The 18,949-nt window shown below is 39.7% G+C and overlaps 1 protein-coding gene across 1 annotated transcript in view; it reads left to right on the top strand.

Annotated features, from left to right (window-relative positions):
• The window catches only part of XRCC4 (X-ray repair cross complementing 4), a 252,410-nt gene extending 235,312 nt beyond the window's left edge, over positions 1–17,098 (top strand). The window contains exon 8 of the mRNA XM_067568529.1: positions 16,128–17,098. Coding sequence (XP_067424630.1) covers positions 16,128–16,236 — 109 coding nt within the window. The 3' untranslated portion in view covers positions 16,237–17,098. The remainder of the gene's footprint in view (positions 1–16,127) is intronic.
• Positions 17,099–18,949: the final 1,851 nt, after the last annotated feature.

Below are 18,949 nucleotides of genomic sequence, written 5' to 3'. Positions count from 1 at the left end.
GACATGGAGTATAATTTTATTAGTACATTATATGGTGTTTCTGGACTGCACAATGAAATTTTCCCTGGTCTCATTCAGAAGCATTCTCTCCAGAAAATGACTTGAGTTCTGTCTCTTCAGAGTGTGGGGGAAAAAAATGTAAACTCAGAAGAATTACATTAAGCTTGACACTTGACAGCACCAAACCCCCTTCTTAATAGCTTTCATCAGTTCCCACCAGATTTGGAAAGAACTGCTCTAGCTGTTGCCTGAGTATCATCTCATAATTACCAAATATATGGTCTTAAAATATAGAATTTGATTGTTTTCTTACAGCGTGTGATATAGATCTAGATTGTAAATTAGTATAAAAGCTCATGTTGCTTATTAAATAGTCTCAAGATTTCCCAGTTTAGGGCTTTGCACTAAATTCTTACCTTGTGTCTCAGTTTTGCAGTTTACAGTTTTGCATATTGAGACCCAGTTATTTGATGAGTGCTTCTGAAGAACACATCTCATTGCTAATCTTGGCATCAGAGGGGGCTCAGGGTTCATATACCCTTCCCAGTGTGCAGGGGCCAATGGCTTACCTGAACTTCACCAGCCTGCCCCCAACTCAGGTGATGCCTTCCTCCTTTTGCAGCCAGCCCTCCGGGAGGAAAGATCCTTAAAGGAGCCACTATTCTCTTTCCCACCATTCCAGACAAAGACTGCTGCCTTTGAAGTTGTAGGGGATACATTCTCCCCTTCAGAACATATATTCTATTACTTTTTTATATTGGCTGGTACTGTATGTTCATATACAGATTACATATAGAAATTACAATTTCTAACACAGCGAACCACAAGCAAATACACTCAAAGTGAGCAACTAAAATATCACCTTTAAAATTCACCAGCGAGGGTGAGTTAGACACGGCGTACTGGGCTTACCTTTGAGTTTCCTTGCTTTTGTTTGTGTCATGGCCTTAATAGTGCACAAAAAAAGGGTGGTTTTATTTATTTATTTTTATTTCCACAGTAGTTTAAAAAGATAAAAATCTTCCCAATGTCCTCATTAGCCGTTGTTTGAGCTACAGATATTTAAGAGCAGTTACACTTTTTTTTTTTTTTTTAAAGTCCTTAGGGGCTGAAGCAGCAACATGCTGGGAATCTCACCGAAGGAGCTTCTGAGCACCAGCAGCTGCCATTGAAATGAACAGGAGATGGAACCTCTCAGCCCCTCACTGGACTGAAGCCCAGATTCTCAAAGGTAGTTAGGGGTCAAACTGACATGGATTCAATGAGAGTTAGGCCCCTGAATACCTTTGAGGACCTGGGCCTGCATCCTCAATGCTAATGTGCAGAAACCATCTCTGCAAGCTAACTCTGGCAATTCTGGGTGGGGTTTTTTTTCCCAAAAGTGTATAAGCATTGGCTTCACTTTGCTCCTGAACAAGTGGATTCATTGATAGTAGAGAAAGGTCAGCCGTGAACTCTTTTTAAAATCCCACTCTGTATTTTTCCCAGATACCAGCAGTGATTGTGAGGCTGTGTGCTCAATTTAATTTTTCAAATAGCCATTTTTATTTATAGTTGTACTTACACTTTTTCCCCCTTAAACCAGTAAGACAATTAGGTACCTATATTAGTTTATATCTGAACTGATCTTTCTGAATTTTGTCTGCATTAAAGTTCATCCTAGGGTCGAGACCTTGTATGTCATGTTTGAGCTCAGAACACTTTTTTATTCCTGTAAAGATATAGATTTCTGCAAAAACAGGGCTCATAATGTAAACATTGACACAATCTTAACTAATGAAAGACAGCAGACATGGACTAGCCCTGAGATGGAGGACTATGAACACACAATTGTTACTTATTTATCCTTCAGAGAAAGAAAGTGAAGGCATCAAATGAGGGGCTTGTACTTGAAAAATGTCAGTTACTCTCTTCCTGTTTCTCAGTACTGCTGGGTGGATGAAACCAGATGGATTTCAAATAAGTGGCCCTGATACTAATAACCTAAGACTGATGTGTAATTATGTTCTCAATGATTCATCTGTATAACACCCTGGGTTATTTTACATAGGCAGCATCTGGTTCACATGTGCCCTGTGATTATTCTACTTTGATTGACATCTGTAGTCTCCTAATAAAGTCCCAGTTGCACAGATGTGTGATGCTGCCTTCTTCCTTAATGGGCTTGTACAGACAAAACGTCCTTTAGAACTCCCTGTTAAAGCTTGCAGAAAGAAAAGTCAGTCCATGTTTAGCAGTAAGAAAGACCGCACTGCAGTTGTTGATCACCAAGGAGTTAAAGACTCCTAAGGATTTCTATTTGTTTTGCTGCTGGTGATTTGAACTGTCATTTTAACATCAAATTAGTACAGGCAAACCTCAATGAAGCTATCTAGATTTACACTGATGTTCCATAACTGAGATCAGAATCTGGTTCAACACATAGACCCAAGAAGACTTGGTAAGGAAAACAAACTGAATTTTGTATTGGAATTATTTTGGACTGTTGCTTTGATTCCAGTCTAGATCAGGTCACAATGACCAAAATCACTTATGGTTGTCTGGTGTCCTGTGTAAAATAAATGTGACAGGTGTCAGAATCCTGGAACACACCATCACTTTCAGCACACGTCCAAGAGAGACATCAAGTACTGAACGGGCATGGAGACCAAACTGCCTGCTCATCTGTAGTGACCTCTCCAAATCAAGATTGATGCACATTGGCACTATAGTTTGAAGAAGCTTAAGCTGCTGCCATCCATTCTCTCTGCAGTCTAACCCTCAGGCTCATCAATCCAGTGCCATTTATGAACACTAAATTCATTTCTTATTAAATCAATAATAGGAACATTCCAAAATTAAAAAGAAAGCTGATTGCAGTCTTCCAGCATGTAACACATATCAATCCATGTCTTCCAAAGTCAATTACTCTATGTCAATATAGTATTTGCAGTATATCCCAAATTTTCAATCCAGGATACTTAAAGCCATCTTTAAGCAATGACATAAGAGGATTTTCAGAGAGATTTTTAGTACAAAGGGCTCTCAAATTTTAGCCTGCTTTCAGCCTTTAAAGAAAATCTAATGAAATATGTACTTTTATTGGCTGTTGCTTCTGTAAAATTACGGAATTATTTTATTTACAAATTGATTAGAAAATGTGGATTAGAAACTGAAGTTGTCCCTCTTCTAAGAGTTGGCTCTGTGTAGCTTCTCTTTTAAAAACATCAAAATCTCAGCATGCCAACAAGGAGTCGGATGTGGTTTTGGCCAGCTCCCATGCTACAGTTCCCTCCAGTTGATCTTTTGGGCTGATCCTTAGCTGGCATAACTGAATCGTAATCAATTGGGCTATGTTGATTTACACCACTTGAGCATCTTACCCTCTATCTTTATAACTAAGCACAATTGGAGTTGCAGCTAGCAAGGGACGTGAAGGGGAATAAGAAGGATTTCTACAGGTATGTTACCAACAAGAGGAAGATTAGGGAAAGTGTGGGCCCCTAACAGAATGGGGGAGGCAACCTAGTGACAGAGGATGTGGAGAAAACTGAGGTACTCAATGCCTTCTTTGCCTCTGTCTTCACAGACAAGGTCAGCTCCCAGACTACTGCACTGGCGGCACAGAATGGGAAGGAGGTGAACATCCCACAGTGCTGAAGGAACAGGTCCAAGACTATTTCGAAAGATTGGACATAACACAAGTCCATGGGGCCAGATGCAATGCACCCAAGGGTGCTGAGGGAGTTGGCTGATGTGATTTCAGAGCCATTGGCTATTATTTTTGCAAGCTCGTGGCAATTGGGGGAGGTCCCTGATGACTGGAAAAAAGCAAATATAGTGCCCATCTTCAAGAAAGGGAGAAAAGAGGATCCAGGGAACTACAGACCGATCAGCCTCACCTCAATCCCTGGAAAAATCATGGAGCAGGTCCTCAAGGAATCCATTTTAAGACACTTGGAAGAGAGGAAGGTGATCAGGAACAGTCAACATGGATTCACCAAGGGAAAGTCATGCCTGACCAACCTGATTGCTTTCTATGAAGAGGTGACTGGCTCTGTGGATGTAGGGAAAGCGGTGGATGTGATATACTTTGACTTTAGCAAAGCTTTTGATACGGTCTCTCTCAGTATTCTTATCAGCAAGTTAAAGAAGTATGGGTTGGATGAATGGACTATAAAATGGATAGAGAACTGGCTAGAGCATAGGGCTCAACAAGTAGTGATCAATGGCTCCATGTCTAGCTGGCAGCCAGTCACAAGTGGAGTGCCCCAGGGGTCGGTCCTGGGGCCGGTTTTGTTCAACATCTTCATTAATGATCTAGAGGATAGGGTAGATTGCACCCTCAGCAAGTTTGCAGATGACACTAAGCTGGGGGAATGGTAGATACCCTGGAAGGTAGGGATAGGATACAGAAGGACTTAAACAAACTGGAGGATTGGGCCAAAAGAAATCTGATGAGGTTCAACAAGGACAAGTGCAGAGTGCTGCACTTTGGACCGGAAGAATGCCAGACACAGCTACAGACTGGGGACCGCTGAGCTAGGCAGCAGTTCTGCAGAAAAAGACCTGGGGGTTACGGTGGATAAGAAGCTGGATATAAGTCAGCAGTGTGCCCTGGTTGCCAAGAAGGCTAATAGCATATTGGGCTGCATTAGTAGGAGCATTGCCAGCAGATCGCGGTAAGTGATTATTCCCCTGTATTCGGCATTGGTGAGGCCGTATTTGGAGTTTTGGGCCCCCCTACTACAAAAAGGATGTGGCCAAGTTGGCAACAAAAATGATTGGGGGGCTGGAGCACAAGACTTACGAGGAGAGGCTGAGGGAACTAGGCTTGTTTAGTCTGCAGAAGAGAAGACTGAGGAGAGATTTGATAGCAGCCTTTAACTACCTGAAATGGGGTTCCAGGGACAATGGAGCTAGGCTGTTCTCAGTGGTGGCAGATGACAGAACAAGGAGCAGCGGTCTCAAATTGCAGTGGGGGAGATCTAGGTTGGACATTAGGAGGGTGGTGAAGCACTGGAATGGGTTACTTAGAGAGGTGGTGGAATCTCCATCTTTGGAGGTTTTTAAACTACAGCTTGACAAAGCCCTGGCTGGGATTATTTAGCTGAGGTTAGTCCTGCTTTGAGCAGGGGGTTGGATTAGATGACCTCCTGCGGTCCCTTCCAACACTATCATTCTATGATTCTATAATTCTATAAGTGTTTTGGGGGAAATACCTGTATTGAAAAAAGTGTGTGTGTGTGTGTGTGTTTAAAATTTAAGGGCTAATGAATCTTAGTTTGAGTTTGGACCACTTACAAAGAAGCTAGTTCGGAGAAATCTGTTCTATATTATGTGAAATTCATGAAAGAGGTACAGTGGTCCTGGTTAGTTGGGGTTTTGTTGTTAATGGAGATGGCACAATCCTTCCTAAAATTCCTAGGGTCCAGCACTCTTTGCAGCATCCAGGCAATGATGGCCCTAGTCTTTCGTTAAACTTTTCTGTTAAATGGTCGTTGCTGATTTTGAGCTGTCTTCCCTGCTGCAGGCACAGGGAACACGACTGGCGTGAGGGCCAGTTAGGTTTTTGGAGCAGATAGGGAAGTGAATCATTCTGAAGAGAATGAAGGTCTTTTCTGTGGTCCTTTGACTTGTGGAATAGTCTTCTAATTGTTGTACAGCACTAGGAACTCCAGAGCGTTGCTTTTCTAGATGCAAGTAAATGAAAAAAACTTTATGGCAAACTCCTTCCTCCATCTCATGGGCATTTTAGTATGTCTACTTTTTAAAGGGGAAGAAGTTAGAACATCTTGCAAAGTGGCAAAAGCACAAAGAACAAGAAGGTTCTAAGAAGAGTGCATTATGGCAATGAATGGATTAAATACACTAATCCAGATTCTCAGTCCCACTTCCATCCCATTTGCATCACCTGAGCAGCGTGAAGGGGATGTGATTCACTGGCAGCTGATGTAGGAGGCAGAAGAGATTTCTCAGATGGTGCAGAGCTGGTAGAGTAGGCTTCTATCCTGACGTCTTCCTACCCCTGGCTTAGATGGTATGTCAAGGAAGGGTGGGAGTGTATGAAGATAGGAAGGGGGCAAAGCCACCCTCTTATTATAGCAGCTACAGCAGTTATTTATTCCATTGTCCCATCCAACACCCACTTGCTGCATTGTATCTATTTTATATTTTTTCCATGAATGTAATTTATTTTTCAGGGGGGAGGGTGTGTTGACCCTCTGCCCACTACATATCTCCAATGCTGCTGTTTTATCACATTTCAGCTCTAAAATTTTCATAGGGATATCCGTCTCCCTAGGAACAATCATATATGTTTCAGGATTAACCAAAAGTCTGATATCCCCACTATAGAAAAATGAATTAATTCTGGATCTGTAGCTGAAGATAGGGCAAGAGCATGAGTGAGTTTGAGTGGGAAGAGATGAAGTACAATTCTGTTGGATACCAAAAGAATTCTAGATGGAATTCATACCAGGTACAAAAAATATAACTAGTGTACATTATATCAGTTCTGCTCCCAAGTTAAATATCTCCCAGATTTATTAAGAATTCACTGCTGCTTTCTGCATACAAGTGAATGTTGTTGGTGAAAAATGTGTTCATAAATCATATTGATGTATGTGCTAACAACTCCATGGGATGTTGTGAAGGCCAAAAGTATAACTGGATACAGAAAAGAATTAAATAAGTTCATGGAGGATAGGTCTGTCAATGGTGGTTAACCAGGATGGAGAGGGACATAACCCCATTCTCTGGATATCCCTAAATGTCTGCCAGAAGCTTAGACTGGACAATAGGGGATGGGTCACCAAAAATTGCCCTGTTCTGTTCATTCCTGCTGAAGCATCTAGCATTTGCCACTTTCAAAAGACACAATACTGGACTTGATGGGCCATTGGTCTGACCCAGTATGACCATTCTTATGTTCTTATCTCAAGAGTTAAAAGCAATTTATTTAATCTAGGTTTCTTACAGATGCCAGTTGTATGTGTATAAAGTGTTTTTTTTCTTTTGTTCTTTTTTAAAGATGCTTGTAGTTAAGCCCATTGTTTGTGGGTTTGCCTGGAGACTACATCCTTCTGACAGCAGGTTGTTTGAGGTACCCAATTACTTTATAATAGATATTGGGATACCCTGTTCTGTTAGTACTAGTTACATCAGAAAAACACTGGTCGTCTGCTCTTAAAAGTGCTTTTATTTTTATATTTTATTATTATTTATAAAATATTAACTGTGGATTACGTACTAGAGAGGAAAGTATGAAGACAAGATTTCTATGGAAATCTTTTAGGCTTCAATCCAGGAAGCCACTTCCAGAATATGCTTAACTTTAAGCATGTACTTAGCTCCCATGGAAGTCAATGGGACATAAACACAGGCTTGCGTGCTTTCCTGAATTAGGGATTTGATAGCACAAACAAAAAGCTGAAAGGGTAAAGGCATGAAAATACAGTTTCAATACTAGATTTCAAAACTAGTCCTTATTACTGGAATTCCTGCAGCTTTGGTGGCTTTATTTTTCTGATTGTATTGGACGTGATTTCACTGCTTTAGTTTCCATCTGTTTTGTGTTGGTGTTGACACTGTGCATCCTGATAGTAATGGCCCTTGAGCAGGTCATTGGGTGGGCATAGGCTGCTCCTAATAACAGTCCCGACTCTCTCTCTGCTCTCAGGAGCGCAAGGACTCCTGTTTTCCCCCAGATCATGACAAAATGGGGGGTGAGCAAGAGGCTGGGTCATGGCCCTGTCCTGTCCTGTGGAATCAGGCTGGTACAGTGAGGGCAGCAATCTATTTCATTCACCACTATGGAACAGACTGGCCACCCTTCCTGGGGTACTGCACCTCTGTTTTGTGCCTTCACAGGCCTGTGGCTTAAATGTCATTGCTTAGTCCTATATGAATAACAGCATTTCAGAAGCAAAACTTTAGTTAATTTCAATCTGATGTTATCTGTGCCAGTAAGGAACTGAACTGTGATAATAAGGCATTTAATACTTACAGCAAAGGACACTTCAGGACCAAATCCAGGTACTGATCTATTTAGTAGTAAGGGTTAGGTAGCTTACTACTGCCACACAATTCAATAGCACACCACATTGACCTTCCTGGGGACAGCTGAGCTTGCTCTGCATGGGTTATGAAGTGGACCTGTGCATGCTCTGAATTGGCTTAGAGGGGCTGGGGTCTCCTATAAATGTGATCCCTGTCCACTACTGAGCCCCTACGTAAGTCCAAAGCAGTGCTTATGTATCCTGCCCCTTTTTCACTGCTCTGGAAGCATTAGCTTAGGCGGCTGCAATAAGCCCCACCAGGGTGCTGAAATCTGCCCTGTTTCCTCTATACTCCTCAAATTGGCCTCAGTTCTTCAGCTCTGAGATCATGCATGTGCTTCCTGGTTCTCAGCTAGAAGCTGCATCTTTGGGCCATGTGGACCTTTTAAGCGTCTCCATAGCTGATTGTCAGTTGGCCAGGCAGAAACCTACGAACCGGTATTGTGTATATTCATAGTCTCCCTGACATCACCCCTCAGTGTCCAGTGAGGCAGAGATCAAGGCAAATTGTTGGGCAGTGGCACAGAAGCTACACAATTGCACAAGGGGGTTGCGTCTGTCCCCCTCAGGATTCACAGGTGCTATGTCTAGTCAGTCTGAATAACTCCTCCTCTACGTCTTGGAGGAAACTTAGGCCAGAATTTGGCCTTTGCTATTAGTATATAAAAGTAAATGTGATAAGAAACCAACTACAGGACCAATTGTACAAAATGACTTTTAAAGTTTAAACTGATGAATTTATAATTCACTGGTTTTATAAAAGGTCTGGACTGAATTCCTAAAAACACTACACGTTTCCTGTAGCGTATACTTTTGTGGTTTTGAATAAGGAATTGGACCCTTAATTTTTTCCTATGAAGACAGTAGCTGCAAATATGTTTCTCAAACTAGGTGTGTGGTCTAGTTTATATAAGTAAAAAGGATTTTAAGTAGAAATGAGCCACAGAAACGTATGCCACTTATATAAAACAAACATGATTTCAGCTTTTTGTTTTACATCTATTGCTTAATTTTTAAATCAGCTTTTATTAGTAAGCAATCATAAGTGTGTGATCAGATAAAAGATTCATCACTATATTTATGGTACCCCCTAGGATATTTATTAATTTGTTGTTTATGTTGAGTAAGGACTATTGACATCATTGCAAATTTTGCCATTGAGCAAGATCCAGTCTTTTTAAAAAGTGCTGACTTTGTTGTTCATTTAAGTGAAGTGGTGTCTAAACAGCAATTAATAAAGCTAGTGTACAGAGTGTTTTGGGTTTGTAAACACATTTATAATGTTTTCAGATTAAATTATGAAACAGCTTCTTATTAATGTTATGAACCAATCTTGAGCAGTAATTAAGAGATATATGAATGTCCTATTAATGTAATGGATGTCAGTTAGCTGTTGCAGCAATCAGTAAATCTGTGTTCATCATTTTGAAGTGATTCCCAAGTCATCCTTCCCCCTTTACAAGGATAGTTGTAGAAAGTTCATTCTGTGTGCATAATTTAAATGTAACTCCTGCATTGATAGTTTACTATTCCATGGAACAAAGGGTGGCTCAGGCAAGGGTTTGTCTTAGGTTTTATTTATTGGGAAACTTCCAGATTTATCATGCTCTCCATAGTGGATATGATGAATGCAGGTGCACTTTGGCTTGCAGCCAAAGGTTGAGGCTGATTAAGAGACATTGATTCCCTGCCTGAACATTAGATTTGTGGTTTCTGCCTTGAATATATTTTTCATTAACCACGTAACTCAACAAGCTCATAATTATCAGTGTCTGCTGACCTTAGCTGGGACTGTATGGAGTATTTTCTCAATGCACTAAGTATGGGGGGGATGTGCAAATGTACTCCCCCTCAGGAAGTGCTCCAGGACAATTCTTTGGGGTGGGAGTATTTTCCTACAGCCATTTCTTGAGCATAGCATACTCCTCTCCATCCTCCCGTGCCATCTCAGCTCCTCTGGCTGCTGTGCTGGGCATGTGGAGACTCCTACCTGTGCGGTTGTATTGGAACCAGACACAATCAGAAGCCTGGTGCTTAGTGAGCCCACAACATTTGGATTGTCCATGTAAAAAAGGCTGATTATAATGCGCGCACACACCTGCAATTTAAATTACATTTATCAATGATTTGTTTCCACTAAGAGTTATTGTCATCTTGATGCTACAGTAATAGATGTGTTACAAATGCTAAGGTAGCTAGATATAGGGGCTAGTCTCCTCTCACACTAGTTCTGTGCCAGTGTATCTCAATGGAGTTACTCCTGATTTACATTGTTGTAAATGAAAGAAAAGTTGAGTCAAGTTTTTAAATGGTGGTTTTAAAGTTGCATTGAATTAGGGATTCTCCAGTTTAAATTAAACATCTTGGTATGTTTTTTATACCTCAATAAACTTTTTGAATTCTTTTTCATAGTAACAGTTAAGCAGAGATCAATTATTTGGCTTTCAACATCTTATTTAAAACTTAAATGTCATATAACTTAACTAATACATTAATCATTCAATCATTTACACAAAGGGGCTTTTTTTCCAACTTTGTTCGTTCATCCTTTCCCTGAGCTGATGAAATTACATCCAAGACTACTGAACTCCATAGAATTAATGTTCAGTTTCTTTACTGACACATGTTGAGGGGAGAGCTCATCAGTTGTAATTTCTGGGCCTGCTGGTTTCAACCAGTAAGCGCCTCAGGACTCCGGGAGAGGGGTTTTTTTTTAACTTTATAAGGTCAATTGGAAATTTATGGCTTAGTTTTCGCTCTCCTTCCAGGAACAAATGCCAGAACAGACAAAATCTGGAAAATGACTGCTTGGAAGTGTTCTGAAATCATTAGTGTTGCCAAAACCTAAACCGAGTTTTTGAGAGGTTTTTCTTTTAAAAAAAAGAGTAATGACTGACTTATACCTTATAGTACTTGGAACTCATACCAGGGAGAACAGCTGATCATATTTAAGTGACATGTGAACTCCACTTTGTCTACTTTGCATTTTTAAATTCAGACCTGAAAAAAATTACCTATGAATAGCACTCTTGATGCATTTCTTTATTTAAGAGGCTTTCTCCTCCATTCGTCACATTGTCTTTTTTTCCTTGCCGCTTTTGAATTTCTTTCTTTTTGGTGAATAACCCCAGGCAGTCAATATGATGCTTCTATTTTCTTTAACTAAGAACTTACACTAAGAGAAGACTGTCATTATAAACTGAGGATCTTAGGCAAAGCCACAAGGGCTGGAAAGCTTTCACCTACGCCTTTACTCTAAGCTCCTTTCTTAATCCTCCTTCCTTAGTAATGACAGCTGTTGGACACCTTTTTTCCAGATGGGACCATCCATGAAGCCTCTATTAATACCAATAAGACATCAGACTATATTGATAAAGCAAAGAATCGGTTTGCCCCTTGGCACTAAATGTCGCCTCTATAACACACATTTTGCTCTTAACTTTTGTTCTGTTAGATGCAATCTGACTATATTTTTACTGTTTGAGATTTCATACCTTTTTTTAAACTTTAATATTAAAATGAATACTAATTTTCTGTTTATGGGCTAGTGCTGCCACCTACTTTTTATGATGACTCCAAAGAAAATATACATTAAATCAGATTTTCCTGTAATATTATTAATTTCTTATTATTATCCTTGTCAGTCAATAAAAAATAAAATGTTAAGCAAACTGTCATGAATCTTCACACACACAAAAAGATATAGCATCCTCAAACCCTTGAAATTAAAGATTTCAGCCTCAGTCTGAGATACAGCCCCACATCTCATGGACTGGGGAGACATCTCCTCTCTTAGCAAAATGTCACCTTCTGACTTCAAGTGGTTAATACGATAGCCTAAGGACAATCTGAGAACACAACATAAGGATTCAAGAACACAAATACACCTCCAAAATTGATTGTTTTCTAGGAAAATGTTTGAAAATATTAACCTACTACAATATTTATTACTTCAAAATTCATGTTGGGAGCTTAAGAACAAAACCATCAGTAAAAATGTCAACACACTCTGCTGGGTGGAGAAGCCAACGTGGCTAAGTACAAGTACTTTGCATGTTTCCAGCATATGCAAATCATATATTAAGATTGGCAGTTGTGCCAATTTGGCAGCCTTTGACCTGATTTTATTCCAGGGCAAGTAAAAATGTTTAATCCTTTGCCACTGGAAAGCTCTGTTTAATAATGGCATTTGCAGTAGTCACACAAAAAATGTTTTTCTATTTCAGCCTCCTTCAGCGAGCTTATAAAATGAAATTGGCCAAGTATTCCATAGGAATTGTATTGCAGGGATCTGCTGTGGGGGTCTGGGTGAACAAAGGAGTAGTTAAGTTACATGAAATAAATGGTATTTATTGAATCCTGTTGCATAAAAGGAAATGCTTTTTTCACCAGATTATGCAATGCCATTGCACCACACTGCTATGTAGTGCTGTCCTAGTATGTCAAATATTGTAATGCATCTGTGTCTTCTGTTTCTTGTGGCTCATCCTCAGCTGTGGAAACAAGTATCCAGTAATTCAATTACTTTCTTCCAAATTGTGGGCCAGAATCTCACCTGGTATAAATCGATGGAGCTCCAGTGATGTTAACAGAGCTCTGCTGAATTACACTTGCTGCAAATCTGGGCTCCTGTTTGACTTTAATGTCAGGAAATATGAAATTCTCTCTTTGAGTCAGCAGTTTTCCAGATGTGTTAATGGAGTTTAAGTTTCCCAAAAGGCACATTTTCAAAAAGTGATACAATAGACACACTATCTTTGAAAGTTTGGAAAATTAAGACCCAGATCCTTCCATCTGCACCACATAGGAGGACTCCTGTAGACATAAGGGTCTCCAATTGTCTAACACTGTAAGTATAGCCTCTAAGCCCTAAACAAATTCAAAACTGTTCTGAATTTTGATGTAGCTGCTTTGCAGAGTTGTCATAATCATGTTGGTCCCAGGACATTAGAGAGTGAAGGAGGGTGAGATACTATCTTTTATTGGATCAACTTCTATTGATGAGAGATACAAGCCTTCGAGCTACACAGAGCTCTTCTTCAGTTCTGGGAAACGTATTCAGAATGTCACAGCTAAATACAATATTGAACAGATTGTTTAGCATAAATTGTTACATACCTTTCAAGTGACGATTCAAGGGGAAGTGGCTGGTTAACGCCTACACATGTCATAGGAAAGAAAAAAGTAAGTGGGGAGGAGATAGTCAGGGGATTATAGAGTTTTGTAATAAGCCATAAATCCAGTGTCTCTATTAAGTCCTTGATTTTTAGTGTCTAGCAAAGTTATGAATTTAAGCTCCGAGGCTCATCTTTTGAAGGTGTTATGCAGGTTTCCTTTGAGAATGAAGACTGAGAGGTCACATATAAAGTGATCACTTTGTGAAAAAGATTCACCCAGAGGTGATATGGTGGTTTTATGTTTGTTCTCCTTTTTCTGTGTGAGTATAGCGTATACAGTGTCATGATTGTCTTATTTCACCCACATAGTTGTTATTGGGGCATTCAGTGCTCTTTGTCACAATCTCTCCATGGCTTGATTGCAGAAGAAACCAGTCAATATTATTGCTCGGATTTTTGAATCACACACCTTAGACTATATTATTGGGCAGACCATCCTTCACTATTTAATCCATTTTGCTCAAATTGGGGCATGGCCAGGACTTCTTATGTGCCCTTCATGGCACAGAGCATACAGTTGGCACTTAACAAATAATCTCAATGCGTATATGAATCTCACAGTTTAAAAGCCAAAATTCAGTTTTGCATATGAAATGTATTGATAAGAAATGTAATTCCTCTGTATGTCTAATGCCTTCAGTTTACAAACATAGCTTCACAGATCTGATATTATGATGTCAACAGTTTAACTGTGGATCATGTTATTGCAAAATACAAAGGCATCAATAGCACCATTAAGTTAAAATTAATCAGTAGCCAGGCTCTTCATCTCTATTTAGTTTAATCTAATTTGAACCAGCTTTATTTATAGAGTGCAAAGATTGTTGAAAGAGATTTATAAGACCAACTTTATGTTTAATTCCAAAACAATTAGTTTACATCGGGGGCATAAAATGATTGTTAAACATTGAAGGCTTATTTACAAGCTTGTAGTTTTTAAATTATTTTTTAAAGTAGATATGGGTAGTTGATAGCTAGAGATTCAGACTCAACCCATATGCAGTCCTGTAGTGCACTTAGTGATATAATAGTTTAAATCAACCCAGTGATGAAAGGACAGTGTATTTTCAACAGGAAAACTTAGATATCACACCACATTGGGGATGCCAGGTGTACATACTGAAGAATAAAACACTAATTGGATGGCTGCTAATGAACAACTGGTATCCGAATAAATCTGACTGCTTGATCCTGCTGGTTAAGGATCAGATTCAGGTGCCCTTCCTCTACGATTAGTTCCACTGACTTCTGTTAACACACAACTCTGCCTGTCCTTCACCATGGATGACCAAGCCACTACCATCAAGATGACCCAGTGCTTGGATGAGGTGATGCTGGTGGACAAAGGAAAGTATTCTGAAGAGCTTAAGGTTTAGTCTCCTTTAGTTGAAGATTACACACCCACAATTGATCAAGTCAGTCTGTAATTTAGGAGTACTCTTGGATTCCTTGCTGACATTAAGCTCTCAGATAGCAGCATTTAACACTTTATGTCATTTTCAGTTGGCTAGAAGACTTTTGTCCCATCCTGGCAGATGATGATCTGGCCTCAGTTATATATACATTTGTGATTTGTCACCTCCTGTCTTGACTACATCAATAAAATATACCTGAGCTTAGGAAACTTCAAGTACAGAACACTGCAGCATGTCTCCTCAGCAACATTAGCTACCATGAGCACATCAAACCTGTCCTCCATCTCTATACTGATTTCCCATGGAATATTGAGTTAAGTTCAAGATTTTGGTCCTTATCTTCAAGGCACTTAATGGCCTGGGCCCAGGTTATCTAAAAATTTTCCTGAACTTCTGGGATGAAGATGCTGGTCAGTAACTCTGCTCGTCAGGCACAATGGAACTTTCTACTGTAAGGGTAAAGGTCATCTGACTGGGAGACAGAGCTTTCCTAGGGAGCTGGTCGGAGGCTGGAACAAACTCCCACAGCAACTAAGGGCCATCACAAAACTCCCCACCTTCCACTGCAAGTGTAAAGTGCAATTTTTCAACTTTGTCTCCTCTAACATAAATGCATAGTAGTGTGTATATTTAAAAACAAAAACAAAACACTGCCAATACAAAACACTACACTGCACACACAATTGTCCCCCTCAGAGAGATTGAGAGAGAATGAACCAGATGTTAGTTACATCACTTAATGCACTATTCAGAGGTGCTCAGATACTATGCTGATCAGGGCATTATACGAAGCTATGTAGAATAAAATAATGTAAGAGTATAAGAATCTGGTCCTAAATTTTCATCTTGGCCTCTTATGTGGCTTCCACTTCTGCATGAGCAAAATGCCCATGAAGATACGTGCACCAATTGATCACAAGTGCAGCAACCTGCATGCTAACATAAAAATTCAAACATGGAATGCACACAAGGGGAGGCCATGGACTTGAAAGTTATGCCTAAATGCCAAAATTTTGGACGGGCACAATTCAAACATCAGGGGAATGAGAAGGGAACAATTAATTCTGCATTGTTCTGTGTGATAGCAGGAATAACTGTCAATAGACCTGTCTTGGAATTGACATAAATGCTGCACAGCTGCCTCTACATTTCTTTACTATCTTGACTCTATCTAATTCTTCATGTTGGCACTTCAGATGAAGTTGTCATTTTCAGTGTTCTTAAAGTCATGACAAATTAAATAGGAAAGCAATTACAGATTAAATAATAAGATTATATTTCATCAGCTTGTTTTGCCATTGACATCTCAGCAAGTATAACTGGTATGCCTTACAAAGATACATTCAAAGGACACCATTCATCCTATACTGAGCCTTAACAAAAAGTCTTAGAATTGACTATTAAAGGATTAACTTCCCTTCATACGTTTGCATCTGACTTTTTTAATTATGTAGCTAAATTTAGTTCAAATGAATTTTTTTTCTTTACATTTCCAGACTTGATCCTGCTCCATCAAAGACATCAGGCAAGCACACAGCAGAGGTGTCATCTTTGGAAACTCAGAAAAACACTGCTGAGCCAGAGGACCTCTTTGATGACATCTAGCTAGTGTTTTTATTCTGTTTTTGCTGAGAAAATAACTGAACAAAATTCCTATTCAACACTAGTTGTTAAACCATTAAGTTTATTATATATTGGGTTGAAAGCATCATTCAGAGAGGGTTATTTGTAAATGAGGATGGCATGTTATTCTAGCCCATCTGTATAATCACACCAGTTGTCAAAATCTTTCACTCCAAACATTCCAGCTCTTGGACCTGATTTTTACATTGATTTGTGCCACCTGGTAAGGCTTTAAAATCAGAGGCTCCTATGACATCATCTCCAGTGTTGGGAGTGTGTCTGTAAAAGAGGGCATGACTGGGAAATCTCTACATTCTACAACCCAGCAATCCTTGGTTGCTCTACTTTACACTGGGGACTAGCTGGGGGGGCCACATGTCCCCAGAAAACATGGTGAACGGGTGGGCTTAAAGGTGGCTTAAAGCCACGTGGTACTTGCCCTCCCCACTCCGCCATCACCCCACTTCACAGAGCACAGCCCAGGGACTGGGCTGTTATCCACCTTATTGAGGTGCTTATTTTAAAAGGATGAGTTTAGAAATTTTGTATCTTGTGACAGAAAACAACTGTATAAGTTTAATTTTTGCCTGTTCCTTAAAGCTCTCAAAGACTACCCGTCTAGCATGAAGATAACTTCAGTATGCACTCTGAGATGTATTTTGGCTTTGGGAGTGAAATGGCTGTAAATTGATATTGTCTATTTTTTCTAATATATTGAATATCATCAGAATACTTATTCTTCTAGTACTGAGACTCTGACATAGCCTTTTAAAATAGTCATTTGTGTAATGCTTTACTGATTTTTCCTCAAAAGGAATGAATGCACTTATTAAAAAAAAAAAGACAACTTTATTGAGTTTCTTTTGTTTGGTTGCTTGCTTTTGTTTTTCAGGTTGGGAGCAGTAAATGTAAAGGGGTTAGTTGGCAAAGTTAAATGGCTGACCTTTTCCTGTCTGAGAAAGCCAAATTAATTTGCATTACGGATTGAAGACCTAATCCTGAAGACAATTACACATATGCTTACATGGCAATGGGACAACGCAAGTGTGTAAAGTTGAATATGTGCTTCAGTTTTTGCACGATCTGGGCCTTGCAAAGGTAGGGCCTGCTCCAACTCCCATTTAAGTTAATAGTGACCAGAACATTTCTCCCACTGTGGTTCTGATCCAGCAAAGTATTTAAGAATGTGCATAGGCTCATTGAAATCAGTAGGACTACTCATTTGAGTAACGATAACAACTTATTCAAGGCTTTGCTGGACTGAGACCTGTGCACTTCTTCAAATTTCAGTGGGAACCGTTGGGTGTTCAGCTTTTTTGAAAAACCGGCTACTCAGGCCCTGATCCTGCAAATACTTGGGCATGTGCTTTTAAGCACATGAGTTATTGCTCATGTGCTTAAAGTTAATCATCTGTGTAAGTGTTTACAGCATTGGGGCCTAATTTAGGAGCCTACATGAGGATTTAAGAGTCTAACTCTAAAGTTTTGAAAAACTTTGCCGCAACGTTTTAAACTCACAAAGGGCTTTAGAGCAATGTTATAAATCATAAAGTAAAAACATAAATGGTTCAGATATTTTGCTTGCTACAAAGGTTTTGTGCCTGAGAAATGACAGGGCCACAAAAGGCTCATTCATTCCTCCAGTCAGAGACATTGTGATTTAAAATCTTTCACTGCTGATCTGACAATACTTTCCGCAAATGTTTGTATATAGACTCAACTTTAACATTAAAAAGTTCCATGACTTAACGTGAAATATAATAACTTGGATTAATTATGCCTGAAGCAAAAAAATGTCGCTAAACTAAGCTGAATGTTCTTCATAATTCCACTCTCAAGAAGCTGTTAGTTTCTATTAATAAAATGTTGTTATATAAATAGCAACTGTTGCAATCAATTCACAAACCCAATAAATCCCTAGAGAATGCTTACTTTTTTGAAAGTTGCAAGAATCAAGCTGCCAGTTGGGCAGAAAAACATGTGAAGTTGAACATGTCTTGTGCTATATGAACACCGAACATTTTTCAGTATGGGTAGTTGCATTTCTGTGCTGATTTCTGGACCTCTAGGTCTATTTATCTATGCTGCCCTGCCTCCAGTCTACTCTTCATGTATCAGTCTCCACAGAGGACCCATGTGAAGATGCATGAAAAAAGGTCTCCCCTTTGTGGGGCTTCAGAGATATGAGGAGGGTAGTGACTTTCCTGGCCAGCCTCCACTGGTGTGGTTCCTATGGAACTTAAAGTTGGAAATTCTACCAAATGTAATGCCAGAATTTAAAACTGTCCTCCACTCGCAGAACCCTTCTGGGTGAGGGCAATGGGGATACTGCACCCTGGGACAAATCAAGCAACCTTTTGTGCAGGTTCCTCCATGGATGCATCTGTGAAAAAAGCTAATGCAATCCTAGGATGCATCAGGCAAGGTATTTCCAGTACAGATAGGAAAGTGTTAGTACCATTATACCAGACACAGGTGAGACCTCATCTGGAATACTGTATGCAATTCTGGTTTCACATGTTTAGGAAAGATGAATTCAAACTGGAACAGCTGCAGAGAAGGGCTACTAGGATGATCAGAGGAAAATCTACCTTATGGGAGGAGAGACAAAGAGCTTGGCTTGTTTAGCCTACCCAAAAGAAGGATGAGGGGGGATATGATTGCTCTCCCTATACATACCAGGGAGGGAGAGGAG

Source organism: Emydura macquarii, unplaced genomic scaffold (genome assembly GCF_026122565.2).
Source record: "Emydura macquarii macquarii isolate MOO-44397 ecotype Brisbane River unplaced genomic scaffold, CSIRO-AGI_Emac_v2 contig_2897, whole genome shotgun sequence".
NCBI classification, from domain to species: Eukaryota; Metazoa; Chordata; order Testudines; family Chelidae; genus Emydura; species Emydura macquarii.
Note: the sequence above shows the minus strand (reverse complement) of the source record. Positions and strands in the feature narration are given on the sequence as shown.